This window comes from Pan paniscus, chromosome 1 (assembly GCF_029289425.2).
Source record: "Pan paniscus chromosome 1, NHGRI_mPanPan1-v2.0_pri, whole genome shotgun sequence".
Lineage (NCBI taxonomy): Eukaryota > Metazoa > Chordata > Mammalia > Primates > Hominidae > Pan > Pan paniscus.
Window position 1 is genome coordinate 114,491,771 of NC_073249.2, and position 16,119 is coordinate 114,507,889.

A 16,119-nucleotide genomic window follows, 5' to 3' on the forward strand; every position below is an offset into this window, starting at 1 on the left:
TAATTTTTATATTTTTAGTAGAGACAGGGTTTCACCATGTTGGCCAGGATGGTCTCGATCTCCTGACCTCGTGATCCACCCGCCTTAGCCTCCCAAGGTGCTGGGATTACAGGCGTGAGCCACTGCTCCCGTCTTACCTACTTTAGTTTTACAGTGCCTAATGAAATGCCACATATATAAACACATTAATAACTGGGTAAAATTATTAACTGATGGTCCTAGGAAATCACCAATGACATGTCTGCCTCTTTCTCCATACTAGTCTTTGAGCTCCCAAAGAACAATAATTAATAACAACTCAAGGCCAGGTGTGGTGGCTTATACCTGTAATCCCAGCACTTTGGGAGGCCGAGGTGGACGGATCACTTTAGGCCAGGAGTTTGAGACCAGCCTGGCCAACATGGCAAAACCCCTCTCTACTAAAAATACAAAAAAGTAGCTGGGCGTAGTGGCCTGTGCCTGTAATCCCAGCTACTTGGGAGGCTAAGGCACAAGAGTCACTTGAACCTGGGTGGCAGAGGTTGCAGTGAGCCGAGATCGTGTCACTGCACTCCAGCCTAGGCAACAGAGCGAGACTCTTCTTCAAAAAAAAAAAGTAGCAACTCAAATGTATTTATTTATTTATTTATTTAGAGACAGGTCTGTCACCCAGGCTGGAGTGCAGTGGAATGATCATAGCTCACTGCAGCCTCAAACTCCTGGGTTCCAGTGATTTTCCCATCTCATCCTCCAGAGTAGCTGGGCCTACAGGCACACACCACCATGCTGGGCTAATTTTTAAAATTTTTTTAAATTTTTAAGCACTATTTTGCTTAGGTTAGTGTCGAATGCCTGGCTTTAAGCGATCCTCCTCTTTGGCCCCCCAAAGCGCTGGGATTACAGATGTGAACCACCACCTGTGGCTGCAACTCACATTAAGCACTTAAAATGTTTATCATTACAACTCTCCATAGCAACTTCTAGAGGGTTTAGCAACTTATTCAAGATCACATAGCTAATAAGTGACAAAGCTTTTTTTCAAAATCACCTCAGCATGATTTTGTAATCAATATTCTTTCCCATGATGCCATCCTGTTCCCACACCCAGCACAGTTGTCTGGCTATTTAGATATGCTGTTGATGCTGGGATAAATAATGGATAACTGTCTTCTACCTTGCTTAGCCAGAGACTTTCCTTTTTAAATTTTTTTTCTTTTTAATTTTTAAAAACAGATTTCATTTGAAAAGATTAAGACTTTTTTACATGTTATTCTGAAATAAAATTGATTCTTACCTATTCTCCATTGCAGCCTTTCATCATGTTTCTGTTTACCCAAAAAAGGAGCTTCCTTTGTTCATCCATTTCACAGCAGGATTTTGCTCTTCTACAGCAATGATAGCCATTCTCACTCACCAGTTTCCTGAAATCATGGGTATTTTTGCTAAAGCTGTAAGTATGATCTCAAGGACTTGTGTAGATTATTTGTAAAACACACAAGAAACCATCTCTGATCTGCCTGTGCTAACCCAGCTGAACAATGGAAGATATTTGTTGTAAATTAAAGGAATTGATTTGTATATAGTTGCTGCCATAAATACATCAAACATAAATTTTTGGTGATTTGAGCTACTTCTGTTGCTTAAAAGTTTAAAGAATACAATATAAGATTGTAACAATATAACATTATAAAGTTTGCTCTTATAGATCACTTTTGGTGATAAACAGCATTTGTTACTATCTTTGGTATTTTTAAAAATACCCTATTTTGTAAACAAACCCTTTGATTTTTTTCATTTAAATGAAATCATTAGTTCTCAGGATTTGTTGAACTTTAAACTCAAGAGCACAACTAGGATGGATAATAAGTACATAAGGCGGGGGAACAGATGGGACATTTGTCCCTAGGTACAGAATGTGCCTATGTCTCAAAGGTTCTCCAAGTTATTGTGTCTGCTTGTTCTTACTTCCCCAGACTTGGATATAGAACCATGTGTAGTTCTTTATTTTCATTTTTACCCTTTAGTTTTGAACTACTTCCCCATTTCCTGAACCAGTTAATACTTGAGGACTGATACTAGAGTGGGTATCCCATCACTATTTACTTTTTTTTTTTTTTTTCTGAGACAAGGTCTCGCTGTGACCCAGGCTGGAGTGCAGTGGTACGATCTCAGCTCACTGCAGCCTCCGCCTCCTGGGTTCAACAGTCCTCCCGCCTCAGCCCCCCGAGTAGCTGGGACTATAGGCACATGCCACCATGCCCAGCTAATGTTTGTATTTTTTGTAGAGGCAGGGTTTTGCCATGTTGCCCAGGCTGGTCTTGAACTCCTGGGCTCAAGTGATCTGCCCGCCTCAGCCTCCCAAAGTGCTGGTATTACAGGCATGAGCCGCCATGCCCAGCAACTATTTACTTTTCTATATGAACTTATTAATGTCACTGGCTCAAAGTAAAATTAGCAAAGATAATTGCCTTTAAGTCTCCAAGCCTTTTTAAAAATGCATCTTTCTTGTACATCTTTGCATTTCTACCAGGTAGTAGGAGTTAAAACCCAAAAAGAAAATGCTGATTAATTATATTCCCAAAAATAAAAACACTGAGAACCATGGAAAAACTAGTCCTTACTTGGTAATGTATTTTCTGTATTTTTCTCTATATGCCTCCATTCTAACTTGTTTCCTCACAGTTTCTTTTTCTGCCTTAAGAATAGTTTATTTTGTGCCTTAAAGATTAGTTGGCTTTTTTCTGGCACCAGTGGTAAGAGCAGTGGTTTCCCTTTTTCCCTGAAGGTCAACCATATAATGTGTTAAGTTGCCACTGGCTGTAGGCCTAGGAGTCTGAGTCTGCACTTGATTCTGGGTCAAACTTCAAGAAGAATGACTTTCCACTGTTGTTCAGGGAGTATAGCTATTTGGTTTGGAAACTGACTATTCTATTTCTTTTCAGTGTAAAATGAACACTTAGTGATCATACTCATAACTGTTATTTGCAATAGTGCTAATAGTTGAGTGAGTGCATCTCAAACTGAAATGACCTTACTATGTAATCTGGCATGGAATAAAAATGGCCTAGAAAGAGAATTCCATCCATTTAATAGCTGGAAAGAAAATGTGCAACTGTGTATGTGAGATCACAGGCAAGCAATGGGAGAGATGATTCTTGGATTTGTCTCAGGCAAGTGGAGTGGGAAGGAAGTGAAATAGAGCAAGGAGGGAGATCTAGAATCTGGAATAGATCTATACCAACTGTTAGTAGTATATTTCCATGGGGTGCAAGCTACAATTAATGTTTATAGTGTCTGCCTTTACCTAGGCAGTCACTAATGGCACCAGAAGAACCTTTACGATTACATAGCATAAGTTCCTTAGCACTCCTCTAGTAGAGACTGAGAATGAATAATTACATATTTTAAATGGAAGCTTCTTTTTCAGACCAAAAGTTATTGATATACTGCTTTTCTAGTTGATGGATAATAAACAAGCATTTATTTTGGTATCTGTATAGGTGATGGTATATAGTGTTAAGAATGTGCCTAATGGTAAACTTTTACAGCCACATTTTTATCCCTGTGGCCTTTACATGTACATTTTAAAACCCTAAAAGCTAAGTATTTACTGAAAGTTCCTGCAAACCAATATTTGTGCAGGATTTCCAAAGGCAGGTTCCATTTAAGAGTTAATGGGAAATGACTGTGGTATGGGCAGTTTCCAGCTTTCTTTTCTTTTTCTTTTTCTTTTTCTTTTCTTTTTTTTTTTTTTTGAGACAGAGTCTCGCTCTGTCACCCAGACTGGAGTGCAATGGTGTGATCTCAGCTCACTGCAACCTCTGCCTTCTAGGTTCAAGCAGTTTTCCTGCCTCAGCCTCCCACGTAGCTGGGACTACAGGCACGTGCCACAACGCCCAGCTAACTTTTGTATTTTTAGTAGAGATGGGGTTTTGCCATGTTGGCCAGGCTGGTCTCGAACTTCTGACCTCAAGTGATCAACCCACCTTGGCCTCCCAAAGTGCTGGGACTACAGGCGTGAGCCACCGCACCCGGCCAGTTTCCAGCTTATAAACACAATGTGTAGATGCCTTTATAGACAGACAAACAGCAAGGGAACTAGAGGCTTAAATTACACTTCTTCACCACTTCACAGTGTTTGCTCTATGCAGTAGGAGCATCACCATCACCCAGGAGCTCATGAAAAATGCATAACCTCAGGCACCATTCCAGACCTTCTGAATCAGAATCTACATTTTAACAAGATCCCCAGGTGATCCTATATATACATTTAAAGCCTGGAGAAACTTGCTGTACTCTACCCCCAATATGAGGAATTTAGAACAGCTCGATAGTGCTGCCTTGTCAAGGTGGAAAAGAGGCAGCATTGCAGAGTCGTTATGAAATAGATTCTGGAGGCAGGCTGCTTTGCTTTGAATTCTAGCCCTGAAACAATGCTGTACAACCTCGGGTTAGTTACTTAACCTTTTCTACCCTTAGTTGTAAAATGAGAATAATACTACCTCTCATGGGTTTTGGCGAGTGTTAAATGACTTTAAAATATGCAAGTGTTAGGACTATGTCTACCCACAGTAAAAACTAGGTGAGTGTTAGCTGTTGTTGCTACCTTTATTGTCATCATCATCACCAAAGTGCAGTAGTGGGAAACCCTACCCCCTTCTTGTTTAAAGGAGATATGTCCTAACAGTCAGCTCAAAATGCATTTTTCCATAGAAACTGTAGTATAAATGGTGATTGGGTATAATTTTAAAAACACTATTAGTAGGCCCGGTGCAATGGCTCTCGTGCTTGTAATCCCAGCACTTTGGGAGGCCAAGGCAGGCGGATCACTTGAGCTCAGGAGTTCATGACCAGCCTGGGTAACATGGTGAAACCCCATCTCTTCCAAATATACAAAAAAATCAGCCAGGCGTGGTGGTGTGCACCTGTGGTCCCAGCTATTCAGGGGGCTAAAATGGGAGGATCGCTTGAGCCTGGGAGGTGGAGGCTGCAGTGAGCCATGATTTCACTATTGCACTGCAGCCTGGGCAACAGAGCAAGACTCCGTCTCAAAAAAAATACTGTAATACTATGCTTCTGGCACATTATGTGTATATGAATGTAGAAGGTGAAGAAATGTTTCAGGTTCTAGGCACTGGCAAACTACCGTGTAGAACAGAACCTGTTGGTAAGCTGCAAACTGTCTGTGTTAGCATTTCCAGTTAATTCAGATATTTGATGGCCAAATAAAGTAGAAATTGGTGAAGAATCTTTGAGACATACTTGTTCTATTTCAGAAGACAGACTTTTTAAAAATTTCCTAAATTTCTTTATTGTTACCATTGTCTCTTTCTCATCTAATATCTTTTCATAATAGCTCACATGCCAGAGCAAATTGAGTTTGAATTTCTTAAAATGCATTTGTTAAAAAAATTGTGTTATGGTGAGGCCAGGCACTGGACACTGATTTTAAATAATTCTCACTGTACATCAGATTTAGAGAAATGAAAGGGAATGAACTAGAATGGCTAATGGTTTTAGTGCCTCTTCTTTTGCATGGTATACGGCTATGTGGAATAGACTTCATTTTTAGCAAGTTAGGACTTTTTTCCCCTGATTTTTCTCCTGGCTGAGATGAAAACCTAGTCTGACATTAGACACAGAGCAATGAAAAAGTGTTGCATAAATCCCTGGAGATGTGGAATGTGCTTATATCAGAGCTGATATTCTCTAAGGCCAGAATTCCTGAAAAAGGAAAAATTGCTTTTAAGTGGTAGGTCATTTTCTCACCTGCTTTGAAGCCTGCTGGATTAAATATGAGAGTTCAAAGTAAGGGTAGCCAGCAAACCAACTGAACTGGAATCTGATTCTGCTTATCTGAAAGGAGCTTCTTTATTTAACAGCAGCACTGCCCTCTCCTTAGAGAACCAATCTTCTACTCTGGCCCCTTTCATTTCTCTTGCAAGAAAAGTGTTCTTCTTAGCAAGGCTTGGGAAGGTATTATCACAACAGTGAAAAGACTTAAAGATGGTCTTGGGGGTTTCACTAACTTACTGATAAACTCAGACTTGTGGTATGTGACTTTAGTGTTTTGAATTCAGAAGTGTGTTTAAATATTAAAGTCTCTAATTGGGGCCAGTCATGGTGGCTCACGCCTGTAATCTCAGCACTTTGGAAGGCTGAGGCCTGCGGATCACTTGAGGTCAGGAGTTAGAGACCAGCCTGGCCAACATGGTGAAACCCCGTCTCTACTAAAAATACAAAAAAAATTAGCTGGGCGTGGTGGTACTTGCCTGTAATCCCAGCTACTTGGGAGGCTGAGGCAGGAGAATTGCTTGAACCTAGAAGGCGGAAGTTGCAGTGAGCCGAGATCGCGTCGCTGCACTCCAGCCTGGGTAACAGAGTGAGACTCCATCTCAAAAAAAAAAAAAGTCCCTAGTTGGGTTTTAACTAAACAGGGTAGTCTTTGCAATTTTGGCAGAAAAGGGTGTTGCAGGTAAAGGTAGGAATCAGAGATTCCCAAATAAATTGTCTGTTTTAGTACAGCAAAACTTTGTTGAAGTTTGTTTTACTGAACGCATATTGTAGCTGTGCTGCGGTGGGAATGGGCTTTGTTTCCACATATTTCTACTAATCTTTATGTGGGAAAATGTGGTTGGACATGCCAATGATGAATTTCTGAGCAACTCATAATTGGCTGGCTCCACTGTAACTAGGGCCTTACAATCTGCTTGATTAATTCTTTAAGGACTACATTAGCCAAGTTGCATGATTTCCAAAGATATAGAAGGTCAGATGTTACACTAACAAAGAACCTCTCTACAGAATGTCTCACTGGGGTTTCTTTAGTCCCTTCTCAAAAATAATTAAAATTTTTCTTCCCAAATTACATTTTTAAAAGAATAAGCAGATATAAATGCCAAGTGTCTTTTACTGAAAAGTGAACAAAACTTTTGGGAAGATTTGTCCACTATTCTTACCATTTTTTTCAGGGAAAAAATTGATCTTCAGAACCGGGGGAGTTAATAAACAATTATAACTATATATTAATGTATACCAATTGAAAAATATATGTTTTTTTAAAGGTTCTGAGTTTTCCATTATTATAACCTGTGACATGATAGTTGTATACTTCTTTATTAAATTCCTAGGGCCACATTCAGAAATTAAATTAATGATTAAAATAAATTTCTTCACTTTGTTTGAAAATGGATTACTTTCAAAGCTATGAGACTTTTTTAGTTCGTAAGAACTGATACAGTTTTAAAAACATTTTGAAATGTAACTAAACTTACATTTCTGTAAAATATTCTATAACCATGCTATTTCCACAGTTATAAATCTGAGTTGTTTCCCAGAGATAATACAGATAATAAAATAAACCTATTGTGTGACAGGTCAAAATTTTTAAATGTTTACATATTTGTTCCATTGTTGGTGCATCTAAAGTCTTTATTTGGGCAGTCTGGCATATTCAATTTTAATTTTCTTTACTAACTGGGATTTTGGATCAAGAGAAAAGACGTTCTCTACCTCCTAGAAGGGTATTTCTCATGTTTCATCCTTGTTTTTCTGCTTCAAAAAGAACCAAACTAAGAAATTTGTGAAATTGCTGGTATTATTATTCATCCAGATTTTCTAAGCACTGAGCTCTTCTAAGGGGGAAAGAAAATAATAAAAGTTAGGAAAATGTACTTTTTTTTTTTTTTGAGACAGAGTCTCACTCTCTCACCCAGGCAGGAGTGCAGTGGTGCCATCTCGGCTCACTGCAACCTGGGCTCAAGTGATCCTCCCACCTCAGCCTCCCGAGTAGCTGGGACTACAAGTATGTGCCTCCATGCTAGGCTAATTTTTAAAAATTTGTTATAGAGATGGGGTCTCACTTTGTTGCCCAGGCTGGTCTCCAACTCCTGAGCTCAAGCAATCTGTCCACACCGGCCTACCAAAATGCTGGGATTACAGGCTTGAGCCACCGTGCCCAGCCATGTCAATGTACTTCTTCTTCTTCTTCTTCTTATTATTATTATTATTATTTGGAGACAGAGTCTGCCTCTGTTGCCCAGGATGGAGTGCAGTGGCACCATCTGGGCTCACTGCAATCTCCACCTTCCTGGCTCAAACCATATGCCCACCTCAGCCTCCCAAGTAGTTGGGACTACAATATGTACCACCATGCCTGGCTAATTTTTGTATTTTTGGTAGAGACAGGGTTTCACCATGTTGGCCAGGCTAGTCTTGAACTACTGAACTCAAGTGATCCACCCACCTGGGCCTCCCAAAGTGCTGGGATTACAGGTGTGAGCCACTGCGCCCAGCCAACAATATACCGTTTAACGCATGTGTATATCCCTTCCCCAGGGTTTAATTCAGTTTTAAAGTTGGTAGAAAGTATCCTTTTTTCCCATTAACATGTGCCTGTCAAGTATGAGGTTCACAGAAGCTCTCCCAGAATTTGTTTCACATATGTTTAATCATCTTTTTTCCCCCTCAAAGTGAAAATCTCATTGCTAAAATTTAGGACATCATGTCACTAACTGCTACTGATATATTTATTGCTTAATCATTAGCACTTGGGACACATGGAGTGCTTAGCAGTTTTTAGAAGAGCTGTGCTTAGATAGTGATATAAATCACTCATTCGAAACCCATTCTCCTAGTGATATTATAATTCACAGTAGGAAACACTGATCTTTGTTTCAGAAAACATCTCTATCTTGCAGACCCAGCATAGTCCTCTAAATTGGGAGAATCATGGGGTACAGAAGAAAATTATAATATTGAGGAATAGTTTTTAGCTTTTTTCTTGGTGGAGTTTGGATCCCTTCCCCTACCAATCAAATGAACTAAATTAGTGAGACTACATAATATATTACAATTCTAAACCAAGAGTAACTCAGACTTCAGTTAGTGCTTCATTTTTTAAAAGAGATTATACTTATATCCTCATTTATTCTTACTGGAGCCATTGGAACATAGACTTACCGAAACCATGGGAACATTATAGATGTAAAGTTTGAGTCATCAAAGTTAAGTGATGTGCCTAAAATTACACAATTGATAAGATAGCTTATTACTTTTAGTCATGATACATACTTTTGATTTCAATAATATATCACTTCATAACTTACACTGAAATGAGTACAAAAGAATAAATTTCATACCAGAGATAGTAATGCTGAGGGAATAGAGAATGACAGAGTGGTGATATCCAGTGGCTTGCTAGAGAAACTTTCCTAAAAGAGTTAAATTTGGAGAAGAGTTTTAAATGAAGATGCTGATGTGGATTGTCAGAAAAATAAAAAGGGTGCTTAGGTTGGAGAAATGTTTACTGCAAAGACAAGTATCAGTGGGCAAATAAGCTGCCTGGGAGTACTCTTCACAGTTTAAGTCTGTTTGATGAACTCCAATGCTTTAAAATAAAGAATGAAAGCTGTGCATGGTGGCTGACACCTGTAATCCCAGCACTTTGGGAGGCTGAGGTGGGAGGATTGCTTGAGCCCAGGAGTTCGAGACCAGCCTGGGCAATTACAGTAGTAATTATAGTAGTAAGAGCTCATAAAAATTAAAAGTAAAAATAAAAACAAATTAGCCAGGCATGGTGGCGCACCCCTGTAGTTTCAGCTACTTAGAAGGCGGAGACAGGAGAATCATCTGAGCCCAGGAGTTGGAGGTTATGGTAAGCCATGATAGCAACACCACATTCCAGCCTGGGACACAGAGCAAGACCTTGTCTTAAATAAATAGGTACATACATACATATATACATAAATTAATTACTTAAAAATAAAGAACTCAGCCGAGCGTGGTGGTTCACGCCTGTAATCCCAGCACTTTGGGAGGCCAAGGCAGGTGGATCATGAGTCAAGAGATCAAGACGATCCTGGCCAATATGGTGAAACCGCGTCTCTACTAAAAATACAAAAATTGGCTGGGCGTGGTGGCGCGCCTGTAGTCCCAGCTACTTGGGAGGCTGAGGCAGGAGAATCACTTGAACCCAGGAGGCCAAGATTGCCGTGAACCAGGATCATGCCACTGCACTCCAGCCTGGCAACAGAGCGAGACTCCATCTCAAAATAAATAAATAAATAAAATAACGCACATATGCTTTTTTTTCAAACTGATTCATTCCAATGTCATTCCTCTTGCTAGTTAGCTACTTAAGAAAGAATGCCGCTTGGTCATTTACATTGCATACTCAAACGTTACTGCATAAAGGACTTCAGCCTCTCTAAGTGCTTAAAATGTACAATAATACTAAAGAAACAGTAAGCCCTGATTTGTAATGATTCAGAGGGAATTTGACTCTCAAGTTACTTTTTTAAAGTTTTAATATGAAGTATAAATGTATACCTTATGTTTCAATATCAGTCTTCTTTCAAAATCAAAGGGCAAGTTTGTGAAGGATTGTAGGGGAAAGATAAACTGAACATAATAAACTTTTGGTCTAAAATATCATAACCTATAAGTTTTTTCCCTAAAGTAGGAATTTTAGGTAGCAGAGGTACTTCTAGTAATTGTATCAATAGGTAGGAAACTTGGGTGTGTTCCTTAATGCTCATGAGGCCTCAATAAAATATTGGGTTTTAATTGGGTGTTCTATCTGAATTTGAGGAAATCATAAAATTATCTTTGTTCTGTAATAACATTAAGATTGTCTTAGGTCTGTCTTGACAGTAGCCAGCTTCAAGGAGAGAAATTATTTGGGATTCAATAATACTTAACAAAATTAAGAGTAGGATATTCAGAGAATGCAGATCACATAATCACCTTCTGACCTCACTCTGTAATTTCAAGCATTCTAGAAATAAAACTGTTCAAAGTGTAGAAAAGGGCTATGTTTCCTTTAAACATCCTTGCAGATGACCAATGTGACAGAGAAAGATGCAGCTTAGGGGACAGTTGGAGAAGGGAGCACATTCCCACACTCTTTGTTAGGAACATGCCAGCTCTCGTCTTCATTTATTCAATGTGCTGCAGTCCCAGTTTCTTTCTGAAGCCAGAGCTCATGCTTTTACTCCCAGGTAGCAGCAGCTTTACAATTAAATTTTAATCCAACAGTGTTGTTAGACTCCTATCAAGAGTACAGCCACAGCTGTTCTTGGCAGGCAAATACATTGCTGGTTTTCCTTCAGTCACAGTGAGATAGAAAAATGTTCTCTGTCTAGGGTGTGGACGAAGGCACTTTACTAATCTTATGCATAATTCATCCTTGGTTGCTGGGGCACTCAAAGTTGAAACTTTGCCCTCTGATAAAATTCAGCTGGATGTTTTTTATTTATTAGACTCTGATCCCTTTAGGGGTTTAGCCCTTATTGCGAGCCCAGGGATTCTAATTTGGCTAAGCCCTAGCTGTGAAGACTTTTCTTACTAATTTGCCCTTGGTGAATTTTAGCTCTTGTAATACCACCTTTAAAAAACAAAAAACAAAAACTGCAGTAGAACATGCAGTTCAGAGAGTCCTGGATAACCTGAAAAGAGTCTTCTTTGAATGTTGGCTTATTGAATGGAAGGACTCCAGTAGGGCCTGTCTTGATTTGTTTTCAAAGTTTAGATTTGTAAAGAGCCTCAGCAAATTAAAACATGGTTTTAATTGTTCTATAACATGCTAAAATATGGTAATGATTGTTCTATAACATATAACAGGTCTTTGCATTTCAAATTCATTGGGTACCTATGAAGTATAAAATATAATCCCTGTTCATAAGTAACTCATAGTCTAGTGGTAGGGGGTTTGAGATGGGCATGAAGATGTATTAGTATAAGGTGGAAGCTATTGCCACAATAGATGAGTTCATCCTTGAATATTCATTTATTTGACTGGAAGGGAATGGTGAGTTATTTTCACATGGCTCCCGTAAGATATAGTGACCCAAAAGGTCAATCTAGACTAATAGATTATGCTTCCTTTCAGAAGAATTTATTTGGTTAGGTCAAGCAAGAACATATAGAAAGAGATATCTTTATTCTTTTCCAAATATGTGATGTGGAGTACTTTCATCTTTATACCCAGCAGCTGGAATTCATCTTTTTGTAAGCAGTGGTATTTATTATAATGTTTATATGAATATAATTTATCAAAAAATGGAGAGCTTCACAATTCAAAATTTAAGAAATGTCTCACCTCAGATTCACAGAGTAATTGCCTTAGACAAAAGCTCTACACTCATACATTTTATATACCTCTTTTATATCCTCTCATTCCTAATAATGACAGATTAATAAGAACTAATAGCCATCCTGGTTTTCAATATGAAACAATGTGATTTCATGTGAAGAAGAATAGAATAGTAGGAGTTAGGACCAAAATTACTTAGTTCTTTGGGCATGTGAGAGAATAGGAAAGAGCTACCCAGAATTTTCCAGAGCTCACTTGATAATGTCAAGAGCTGCAGCTGGCAGTCACTGATTCTGAAAATAGGCACACATCATGTTAATCAAAAAACTAAATAAAAGGATATTGGGATAAGGCACTAAAATAAAGTTCCTTTTGCCCTTTCTTTATAGCTGGGTTTTGCTGATCAATTCTGCATTTTTTGGCAATTCTACCTCTTTACAGGGAGAACCACCAGTATTATTTTATCTTTAAGTAACTGAAAAAATATTTCCTATCTTTATTGAGCTGTCCCATTAAAGTAACAGACTAGCTGGATCACTGGGGATATGACTTTGGGATATATGTTTTAAAATAGGCACAGAGGCTGGGTGCGGTGGCTCACTCCTGTAATCCCAACACTTTGGGAGGCCGAGGTGGGTAGATCATCTGAGGTCAGGAGTTTGAGACCAGCCTGGCCAACATGGTGAAACCTTGTCTCTACTAAAAACACAAAAATTAGCCTGGTGTGGTGGCAGGCGCCTGTAATCCCAGCTACTCAGGAGGCTGAGGCAGGAGAATTGCTTGAACCTGGGAGGCGAAGGTTGCAGTGAGCCAAGATCACGCCACTGCACTCCAGCCCTAGTGACAGAGCGAGAATCCATCTCAAAAAACAAACAAAAAGGCACAGAACCTCTCCTTGAGTTTATACAAATTAGGCATGTAATCAGTAAATATGGTAAAATATGGTAAAATGTAATCAGTAAATATGGTAAAATGGTAGAAGAGCAGGCCCAAGGCTAAATTCTAAACTACTCATGCAAACATTATAATAATACTAGAGAGTTGTAGAATGTACTGATTAAACTAGTGTTGCAGTAGAAGAAAGGAAGATAAACTATTTGAACAACAACTTGGAGGCAGAAAACTGGGGATTCGGCTTTGGAATTTACTTTATTGGTAATTATTACTTCTCTAGCTTGTCACTTCTCTGAGCTTGTCACACTTACTGGAATAAGCAGAAATTGTTATTCTTTGCCTAGGTTAACAAAATACACATCTCCAGATAGTAAGTTAGTTGCATGATGGCATCTTCTAATTCAGAGGTCTGATTTGTAGCATATTGGTAAGGAGGCACATTCATATTTCTGGGTGGTAGGGAGCCCACTTTCATCCATTCATCTGCATTCCTGTTCAAACTAGCAACTGTGTCTGCTAACATTAGGTTCCCAGAAAAAAGATGTAAGTAAACCCCAGTTCCACTGAGCTCCTGTGAAGGTACCACCTCCATAGAACTTGGTTGAAAATAATGAGCATAGTTACCTTTTTTTTTTTTTTTTAACTTTTATCTTTTGGATGGCATTGAGAGTAACCTTCTGTTTTTTTGGCCTCAAGTTCCATATTGAATTTTGTAAAATTGCATTTTGAGCAATAACATTTCCCTGGTTGCTTAACCAGTTATACAAGTTGAGACTTCTGTCTCTATGCCTATCTTATAATAGCTTCTCTGGGAGAACAGATGAAAAATAAGCCAGTTAGATATTTTATGAGTATTGAAATCCTTTCCATTCAGAAATGTAAATAAAACAACCAGCATGAGCAATCAGCTTATGTCAGATTCCATGGGTTTGTATTACATAGGGAAATTACAGTGCAACCTGAAACATGCTTCTTAATGAATTCATAGTGCTGTCACAGTTGAATGTAAACCCTTGAGCTTTTCTTTTGTGAAGGGTTTCAGAAATCACCCTTTATAAACTACCTAGGGGAGGGAAGAGAACTAAGATGATACTAACAAATGCTATCACTGGTTTTGTGGCTGCCTCCCTTACAGCACCAAATTTTGCCAGTTAAGTAAAGCAGAAACCTAGAATATGGCACACGTTTTGGCTTATTCAGTGTACACACACACACAAACACACAAACACACACTCAGTGCCACACTGGGTCAGACCCATAGTTCAATACTCTGTTTCTGAAAGTGGCACCAGGGAACTGCTTTGGAAGAATAAGATTGCCCTTATGGTTTTTATCCTCAGAAGTTAGGGAAGTTTGGTTAAGAAGTATGACAAAAGCCCCATAAGTAGCGATTTTTACCTTTAGCAAATGCAGGAAAATAGACACCTAACTAGAGATCATGAAGTTAGAATTTGTCTCCTTCTTTGGCTGCTACTTCAGCCCCTGGTAGTAAATTAGAATAAAGTTCCTCATTTATTAGTGAGCTGGTTTTGCAGTCTCTAAAGCTCTTTTGCAGCTCTTCTATTCACTATGGCCTCAGATACGATAAATCTGCTAGCTGCAAAAATTCAATATACCAAGTAGAATATGTAGGACCAGTCAAGTTTTAAGTTTGGGAGTGAGGAAAAGAAGCATGTATTTTCTATTTTAAATTATTTTCTTTTCACATTCTAATTTCTTAAGGGTTTGGCTTGATTTATGCCAGGTTCTGGGCCTGTAAGCCTACATTAATGTATCACAGTACTGGATAGGATATTTGATATCTCTTACTTAGCCCAGAATCTCAAATGATAAGGAGCTGTAGTTAATGATATGTAGCATTTTGTTGAACTTTACAGTGTAGATCTCTGTTAGTCCCTGGGTCTGTAACAAATGGACTCATCCTTGTGCTTTTCCATAGGTGCCCTGATGTTTACTGACATAAATCAAGATACTATGTGGCTCTATAGGGGATGCTGAACCATTTGACAGTCTAGGTGCACACAGTCACCTCACATTATTTAAGCCCTGATCTCAGCATTCTAATTTCTCTGTATTCCCCAGTGTATATAATGTGTACTTGCTTGAAATTCCTTATATATTGCTTGTACATTCCTGCTTCTAAGTTTCAGCACATACCAGTTCCCTCTATTTAGAATGCCTTCTTCTGACTGCCCTCAGTCAGTTCATAAAACACATAAAGCTATCTTTTAAAAATTCAACTCAAAAGTCACCTCCTGTGGAATGCCATCTCTGCTTAATCTCATTAACCTAATTCCTTTATTCTCAGACTTCTGCTTCCTAGTCCATTAAACTGTTTCATTTTATTGTAATTGTTGCTTCTGTATATTGTCACCCAGTAAGCATAATTATTCTAGGAATGATCATCTTCCTCCAGCCTCTTGTGTCTACTTATTACACACAAATATTTTGAAGGCCTATTGATGACCTTTTCAGTTTCCCCAGAGTTCCAGTTCACCTTCCTTACTGTTTCCTTTTACTTCATAGTTACATTCCTAAAGAAGCAGCGCATGTGTTCAGGGTTGGCCTCCACCTCAGCATGTGTGTGGCAGCCTGCTGAATAGATCCCTACAATTGGGAAGGAGTTAACCCTCTAGCTTGACAATCTCTGCATTCTACTTAGACACCTTCAAGAAGTAGATGTGAGACCAGGAGTAGACCTGAAAATGGGAGTAGGTAAATTTCCACGGAAAGCCAAGTTAGCTTTTTCCTTCCTTTATACACAAGACCTATGAAGCTGCTGTCATCAGCAGCTCATTCAACACTCTCCTGCTCTGCCTCTTTTCCAGGAGTCAGGGTTAGTTTAAGAAAAAGCCTCTTGCAAGAAGCCATGACCTCGTACTTTTATCCCCTCCATCTGGTGTGTGGCCTCATGGGGCTGTGCTGCTATGCAGGAGGTGAGCAATGGAATTCTTTAGATGATGACTTCTGAGCCCACATGCAGAGGCAGTTGGGGGTGGGAAGCAGGGAGAACAGTGAGAGCCAAGATCGATGGACCAAAAAATAAAGTCTGCCTTGGGGAAGTCCTGACTATAGGTAGACTGTTTTCATGAGGTGTTCTTCTCCTAGCTCAAGTAGGGGCCCAGGTCAGGGAGCTGCAGCATCCCAGAGCT

The 16,119-nt window shown here is 39.1% G+C and overlaps 1 protein-coding gene across 35 annotated transcripts in view; it reads left to right on the forward strand.

Moving 5' to 3' along the window:
• Positions 1-16,119, forward strand: part of ST7L (suppression of tumorigenicity 7 like) — a 96,054-nt gene that overhangs the window by 76,227 nt on the left and 3,708 nt on the right. For 22 of the 35 annotated variants that reach the window (XM_008963036.6, XM_014346669.4, XM_034933665.3 and 19 more), the window contains one exon: positions 1,290-1,429. The exons of 6 other annotated variants lie outside the window; for them this stretch is intronic. In XM_008963036.6, coding sequence (XP_008961284.3) covers positions 1,290-1,429 — 140 coding nt within the window. Of the gene's footprint in view, positions 1-1,289; positions 16,015-16,119 lie in introns of those variants that run through there. 7 more of the 35 variants (XR_010112799.1, XM_063606351.1, XM_063606356.1 and 4 more) reach the window with 2 other exon arrangements.